Consider the following 8,124-nt stretch of genomic DNA (forward strand, 5'->3'; position numbering starts at 1 on the left):
TGTAGAGAGAGAGAGTCTCGGATCTAGGGTTTAAAAGAAAAAGAAGGTGAAAAAGTGATGTTTAAAATCGCTACTGTCCGCTGATATAAAACACGCTCGCTCGAGCGAATCCTTCGTCGCTCGAGCGACCAGACACAGAATACTCTCGCTCGAGCCAAGAAGCTCTTGCTCGAGCCAAAAACTCAAAAGTGCGCTCGAGCGAAGGAATTCTCGCTCGAGCCAACAACTCAAACCCTCAGGTCTGCAACCACAAGCACGCTCGAGCGACAGACCTCTCGCTTGAGCGAAGAACAAACCAGACCGCTCGAGCCAAGAAAAGCTCGCTCGAGCCAAGAAACGCAACTCTCAGGTCCAGAACCAGACGCCATCTCTCGCTCGAGCGAAGCCACTCTGGCTCGACCCACCAGACACAACTCAACTCTCGCTCGAGCGACAAACTCCTCGCTCGAGCGAAGGACCAAAAAAAATCTGGGCAGCAACACTAGGCTCCCAAACACAACCAACCTGAAACAAACCTACCCAACACATCCTATAACTCAATAAGAAGTAAAAAGGATGCAAACAAGATAATAAACAACTACCAACATCCACGGACACATGTCCGGATCACTGTACAACAAGGGTAAACCCGGGATCGCTATATATAATGTATTTGTTCAGAATTTTAACATTGCATTCGCATAAATTTATCACCTTATTACCTAATTATCAACTAACAATTAATCAATAAATGCTCAATTTTAAAATACTAGGCATGCAAGCGGATGGGGCCTGCCTCTCATGGACTAAGAAGAGTCAAATCTGATCAGCAGGCTTATAGTCTAATGGGTTGAGATTAAGTGGTTGCTTGGCATGTGTTAAAATAGCATATATTATTTTAGCACATTATCTTATTTAGGTCACAATTATCTTATTTAAGTCACATCACCTCTCTAATACATCACTTCAAATCCAACTCATATCTCATGTTTTTTCGTAAAAAATCAAAAAACATATTAATTTAGCACTTCTCAAACAAAGTCTTATATTTTTTAGTTTTAGTAATTTTATACGCTTTGTTTTATTTTGTTTGTTTTCATATTTTCTACAGGATTAATCGCCAACAGATGGATCAAGCTTTAAGCTCCAACCTCAACCAAGTCTCATTTGGGTTGTGGTTACAATCTTGGGCCAAATAAAAATCCACATATTGACAAGATTTTTAGATTAAGAATTGTTTTGGAAAGATAGTTAAAAGTTGGTTTTTTTATATATTTTTTGACTTTTTTTTTAAAAAAAAGTGTAAAAAATATGAGAGATGATGTGATCCAAAATGGGTTAAAAGCTGGAAGGTGACTTTTAAATATCTTCCCAAAATAGCCCTAAATGATGACTCTTAATCCTAATTAGTCATAGATTATGACTCTCTTATGTAAAGTCATGGGTTCAAATTTGAAGTGGTAATCAATTATCTAATATTTCATTTTCCACTCTTCAAGAGACTCTCTACCACATTACTTTCGTCTGGTGTGTGGAACGAGGGACTACATATGTCAAGGAGATTAGTCTCAACAAAGGTCTCAACAAATTTATGAGCAAATTAAATATATATACATATATTTAGTAGATAAAAAACTCTCCTCTAAAACCTAGAAGATTATCATTTTTTTTTCAGTTTTAAAATTGAGAATATTATCAGTTTTTTCATTTTTCATTTTTTTTTCAATTTTGCACATCAATGTTCCATCACCATACTCCTTTATAGACACAAAATTTTCAATTTTGCATAAAAAAAAAAAAAAAAATTTAATTCAACTTTTTCAAAACAACATCTCACTTTGCTTGGTTTTGGTTTTCAAAAAACAATTTTTCGAAAATTTTGCTTTTTTATGTTTTTTTGTTTTCACTGTATTTTTTTAATATTTTAAGCAATTTTTTTAATTTTTAGACACATCTAACATAAATATACTTAAAAAGTATAATATTTGTGGAAAAAAATCTTTAAAAAATTTACTAAATACCAAATATAAAATAAAATAAAATAAAAACCTAAAATTCAGTATATTTTTCGTATTTTTGTGTATTTATTAATTTTTTAAAATATTGTTTCACAAATATTTTACTATTTAGATACATCTAAGTAAGGTGTATCTAAAAGGGTAAAAAAAATGCTTAAAACTTCAAAAATATTCACTAAAAACAAAAAAAACATAAAAACGAAAAACTCTATTTCTAGAAAACTGAACTCAGAAAAGTGAAACAAAACACACTGATTAGTGTTTTTTTTTTTTTTTGACATATTTTTTTTTTTTATAGTTTTTTCAATTTGAAAGTTGATGTTTTAAAGTTTTGAAAATCAAAATAAATCTCAAATCATCATGCTCCTTTATAGATAATCATAAATGATGAACAATCTTTATTTGAAGAGTAATTTCGACTATTAAATTTAATATGACTACAAGGTCTAAAAAATCTTAGTTAGGGTGGCATATAAGTTCATAAATTAGGATTTGTGTGGAAATGTTTCTAAAAAAAATTACAATTTTAATTATTAATATTTATAAAAAAAATTCACTAATTTATTATTATTTTTACAAAATTACACTGATTTGATATTTCTCCTACAAAATTTCATAGAGAAAGTTTTTCTAACCTTGTTACTGTGGGGACATATTTTTGTGGATGACAACACGTGGCCAAGGTGGCACCGAAGTACCAGCCGAGGTGCCACGTGTCTAGGTTATAGCGCCGAGGTGATTTCGGCTAGGTCAAGGTTATCTACGAAGATATCGAAATCTGAGATGGACGGATAAGCCAAAAAATTCCTATAATGGAGAAGGACCTCAGCCTGGATAAGGATAAAACTCTTAGGGAGTTTATCTTTATCCATTGTAGAGTCCAAGATAAGCATTGAGCTAGAGTCCAAGAGAAGCTAGGCTTCTACAGAGATCAGGTTAATTCAGGCTATAAAAGTAGGACACCCTCGTGGGTCTAAGTTACGCATTTTGTATCCTAGCTAATGAGTTTAGCACTATTTGTTATCTTTGAGAGATAATTGAGTACAGACTTGATCGTCGGAGTGCCCCCCGGGTGGACGAACCACCACTGGAGTCTAATCTTTCTGTGACAGGTTGTTCAGGCGTAATCTATTCTGCCGGTGTTCTCCAGCTCAGTACCTGTTTGGCAGTGTGGTCAGAAATCAACACCTACAATTTGGTACCGTCTGTAGGAAAGAAAGGAGAATAGATGGCTAATGACGGACAAAAAAAGAAGATTGGGGACGACATCCCTACTGGAAGTGGTAAACACATTGACCCTAACGTAGAGGAGGATAACTACAACGAAGAACCTCGGGATAAGAATCTTGGAGAGAAAGACGTCGGCCAGAAGGGAGACGTACCAAAGAAGGTAGACCGAGGCGAGTACTATAATGAGAACGACCTACAGGTATGAAAAGATAGATGCCTAAAGAGTGACGGCGAAATGAAGGGAATGGCGAACAAATTGGCAGACCTGTAATCGATCGTCATTTTCATGATGCAGAATAACGTCATGTAGCCACTATTTCCATTACAAGACAGGTTGATTTCGGCGGCCAAGAATGATGCCTAGAAAGGGGGACAGAAAACAGTTCCTGCAGTCCCTCGGCGTGACAGGACAAAGGAACATTCTCACCAGCCTTCACGGGAGGTCAGGCAGGGAGAGTCGATGAAAGGAGAGTCTCAGAAGACACATCGTACCAAAGATGCCTACACCAAAGAACATCGTCATGTTCAAGGGAAAGAGCTTTGTTTCGACACGACTAATGGAGGGAGGTCCAAGAGGACTCATAACGACACCAGAAGTAGCGCGCCAAAAAGGCTGCAATCCGTTGATAGCTGAGCTCCTAAGCAGACCAAGGAGGATTTACGGGATTACCTCCAGAGGAAGCGACTAGATGCCAAGGTGACCTCTCCGGTCAAGCCGAGAATGCCGTTTTCGGTAGAATTGAACGAATTTGAAGCTCCAAAAAGGTTCCACATGCCGAGATTCTAGATATACGATGGTAAGTCTGACCTTAACTTTCATGTCAGCTTGTACCTAAACTCAATGGCACTATGCATTGGGAACGAGCCGTTGCTCTGCAAGGTGTTCCTCTCATCTTTTGAGGAAATCACATTAGACTGGTTTCACAAGTTGCTAAAAGAAACTGTGAAAAGCTGGAAAAGCCTGGCCGAGATGTTTGTGGCCAGGTTTGTGACAAACAAACTACAGCCATTGAGGGTGGACTCCCTGATGGCTTTGAGAATTGGCGAGGATGAAAGTCTCAGGGCTTATTCCAAGAGGTATTATGAGGTATTTAATCGAATACCAGGGTGCAACCAAGAGGTGGCGGTCGTATCCTTTAAGAACGGCCTGAACGATGACTGTCTACTTCGAAAATCACTGGCAAAGACACTGCCAAAAAGTATGGAGGAACTCATGGCCAGGATTGAGAAGTATGTAAGAGCCAAGGAAGACAAGCCAGGGACAAAGGCATCAAAACAAGAGAAGAGAAACGGCTCGCCGAAACAAGGCCGAGATAATACTGGATACAACAAGCAAGAGACAGGACTGCGGGTTGCACAGGCAGTCACTACCGTATTGTGAATTCCGGTTTACAAAGTCTTGGAAAGAATTCGGAATCAGCCCTCTTATAGAGCGCCAGAGAACATTCCTGGCAAATTTATGGGAAGAAGTCTGGGGAAGCGCTGCACCTACCACAATGAGGATGGGCATCTGACTCAGGGATGTAGAGCCCTAAAAGCACATCTGGAAGACCTGGTAAGATAAGGTCATTTTAGGGACTTAGTAGATGAGGTCAGGACAAGGGAAGAACAAGCGAGATTGCCTCAGGCACCAACAGCACCACCTCTGCCAGCACTACAACTGTAAGCAGGCGAACCTCGAGTGATCAATGTGATTCACTCGAAGGTCAATGAGAACGATATACGTGGGGAAACTCAGAAGGTAAAACACTTACAGCATGTGCATTAGGTCCGACAAAAAAGACCTAGGGCAGACGAGTACCAGGGACCAATGGTGTCCTTTACTGAAGATAATCTAGACATGGTGCAGCATTCACACAACGATGCCCTGATAATATCCCTCAAGATTGGAGAGTGCCAGGTAAAGTGCATTCTAATTGACCAGGGTAGCTCTTGTGACATCATGTATGTCAAATGTTACAAGGAACTTGGCCTTCACCAAGATAATCTGGAGTAGTCCAATGGTCCGATGGTTGGGTTTAACGGAACACTGACGTGGCCCCTGGGAGCAATAAGTTTAGAGGTGCAAGCTGGCACCACGAAGGTAAACATAGAGTTCATAACAATTGACACCCCTTCCCCTTACAATGTTATCCTGGGAAAACCATGGTTGCTTGCCATGGGGTTATTCCTTCAACACTGCACCAGCTGTTGCGGTTCCCAACAAAGCATGGAATTGAGGAGGTCACAGGAGATCAGGTGTAGGCAAAGAATTACTCCATGGAAGTAATGAAATCCACCTGCAACATACGAGAAGCAGAAACAGCAGAGATTGAGGACGAGGACATGGAGGTCCTGGAGGACGTCGACAAAGAACCAGCCGAGATTAGTGAGGAAGCCCTGAAGAAGATCCTAGTCCAACAAGGGAACGAAAAGCATTTCTTCCTTCTCGGCTCAGGCTTGGCTAAGGAAGAGGAAAGGGAGTTAGAGGCATTCTTACAAGCAAACACTGAGGTGTTTGCTTGGATACCATACGAGATGCCTGGCATTGACCCCGAGGTAACTTGCCATAGAATGAATGTAGACAGGTCGGCTAAACCTGTCATTCAACGGGCTAGAAGGCCGACCTTGATGCATGTCGAGGCAGTAGAAGAGGAAATGGACAAACTGCTGGAGGTCAGAGCCATTCGAGAGGTAAATTACCCAACTTGGCTATCTAACACTGTGGTGGTGAAAAAGAAGAATGAGAAATGGAGGGTCTGTGTGGACTTCACTAGCCTCAATAAGGCCTGTCCCAAAGACAGTTTCCCACTCCCCAAGATTGACAAATTAGTAGATACCACTTCAGGGCATGGAAGGATGAGCTTCCTGGACGCTTACAGGGGGGTACCATCAGATAGTCATGTACCCCCCTGATGAGGAGAAAACTGCATTTATCACCCCAAAAAGACTGTATTGCTACAGAGTAATGCTTTTCGGGTTGAAAAATGCAGGAGCAACTTACTAGAGATTAGTGACTAAGATGTTCAGACATTTGATAGGCAAAACAGTGAAGGTATACATTGATGACATGGTCGTGAAGACCAAAGAGCCTGAAGATCATCTGGTAGACCTGAAAGCAGTTTTTGATATCCTGAGGATATTTCAACTCCGACTCAATGCGTCAAAGTGCGCATTTGGAGTTAGGTCAGGAAAGTTTATGGGATACTTGGTTACTAGAAGGGGTATTGAGGCAAGCCTAGATCAGATTAAGGCCATCTTGGACTTTAAGAGCTCGACATCGGCAAAACAAGTGCAGATGTTGACTGGAAGAGCTATAGGCCTGAATACGTTCATAAGCAGAAGTTCTGACAAATGCAAACCATTTTTTAGTTTAGTGAAGAAGGCCACAGATTTCTTATGGACAAAAGAGTGCAAAGTTGCCTTGGCCGACTTGAAAAAATATCTAACCACAGCTCTAGTACTCTCAATTCTAGTACCTGAAGAGGAACTGTTCTTGTACTTTGCGGTCTCAGAGCATGCGATAAATGCAGTGGTAATCAGAGAAGAGAAGTAAGAACAGAGGGCAGTTTACAATGTGAGTAAAACACTAGTAGGCGCAGAGACCAGATACTTACCCTTGGAGAAACTGACACTGGCCTTAGTAATAGCTTCCAAAAAGCTGAACCATTACTTTCAAGTCCACAAAATTATAGTATTAACTGAGCATCCATTGAAGTCCGTGTTGCAAGAAGGAGATCTGACTGCCAGGATAGCCAGATGGGCAGTGGTGTTGGGCTAATATGACCTGGAATTCAGACCCAGAACAGCGATCAAAGGCCAGGTTTTGGCCGATTTCGTGGCCAAGTTCACACCAAGCGCCATGCTACATCGAGCTCCGTTGAGTCGTGGTTTAGGATGTCCAGGTGAACGAGAAGAAACCCGGCTGGGGATAGCAGAACAGAAAAAAGAAGAGAAACTTAAGCCTTGCAATATTTACATCGGCGACTCCTTCCGCCTATTTATTGATAGGAGTTCAAATCGTCAGGGAGCAGGGGCAGGAGTAGTACTAGTATCACCAGATAGGCAGATACTGGAACAATCTATGCATTTGGGGTTTAAGGCCTTAAACAACGAAGCAAAATATGAAGCACTGATCGCAGGATTGAAGTTGGCAGTAGCAATGGAAGCCGATGAGGTGGTGGTCTTCTGTGACTCCCAGCTTATCGTAAACCAAGCAACAAGCGAATACACAGCCCAATATGAAAGAATGATGGCCTATGTAAAGGAGGTTGTCAGACTGATAGCCTTATTCCAAGATTGTCGACTACAACAAGTTAGTCGAGATGACAATAACCATGCTGATGCTTTGGCTAACCTGGCTAGTGCAATAAAATCAAGAGAGGCAAGGACAGTAATGGTTGACTATTTGTCAAGCCCAAGTGTAGAACCACTAAACACGGAGTATGAGGCAATGAGTGTAGAGATGGGATCAAGTTGGATGGATGTGATAGTAGTGTTCCTTAGAGATGGGAAGTTGCCAGATGATCACAAAGAAGCACACAAGACCAGACTGAAGTGGGCGAGGTTCAGTCTGACAGCAGAAAGACATCTCTACAAAAGGTCTTTTTCTGGTCCCCTGTTGAGATGTGCATCCTTCATAAGTTGAAGACTTCCTGTATGAAATACACGAAGGAGTATGTGGAAGCCACGCTGAGGGAACGTCACTTGCTCATAGGACCATTACTCAGGGGTACTGGTGGCCCTATATACAGAAAGATGCTGAAGCTTATGTCAAAAAGTGTGAGAAGTGTCAGAGGTTTGCACCTTTGATACATCAACCAGTAGCAAATTTAAACCCAGTGTCCCGCCCTTGGCCATTTTCCCAGTGGGGCATGGATCTTGTTAGACAACTACCTCAAGCGATTGGACAGAGAAA

General features: G+C 41.0%; 1 protein-coding gene across 1 annotated transcript; it reads left to right on the top strand.

Moving 5' to 3' along the window:
* Positions 1-7,068: 7,068 nt before the first annotated feature.
* On the top strand, positions 7,069-7,854 carry LOC145821316 (uncharacterized). The gene has a single exon (XM_082917823.1). It carries the CDS (start codon positions 7,069-7,071, stop codon positions 7,852-7,854), a length of 786 nt encoding a protein of 261 aa, XP_082773949.1.
* Positions 7,855-8,124: the final 270 nt, after the last annotated feature.

The sequence above is a fragment of the Camellia sinensis genome, chromosome 3 (genome assembly GCF_055761805.1).
Source record: "Camellia sinensis isolate YWXY chromosome 3, ASM5576180v1, whole genome shotgun sequence".
Classification (NCBI taxonomy): domain Eukaryota; kingdom Viridiplantae; phylum Streptophyta; class Magnoliopsida; order Ericales; family Theaceae; genus Camellia; species Camellia sinensis.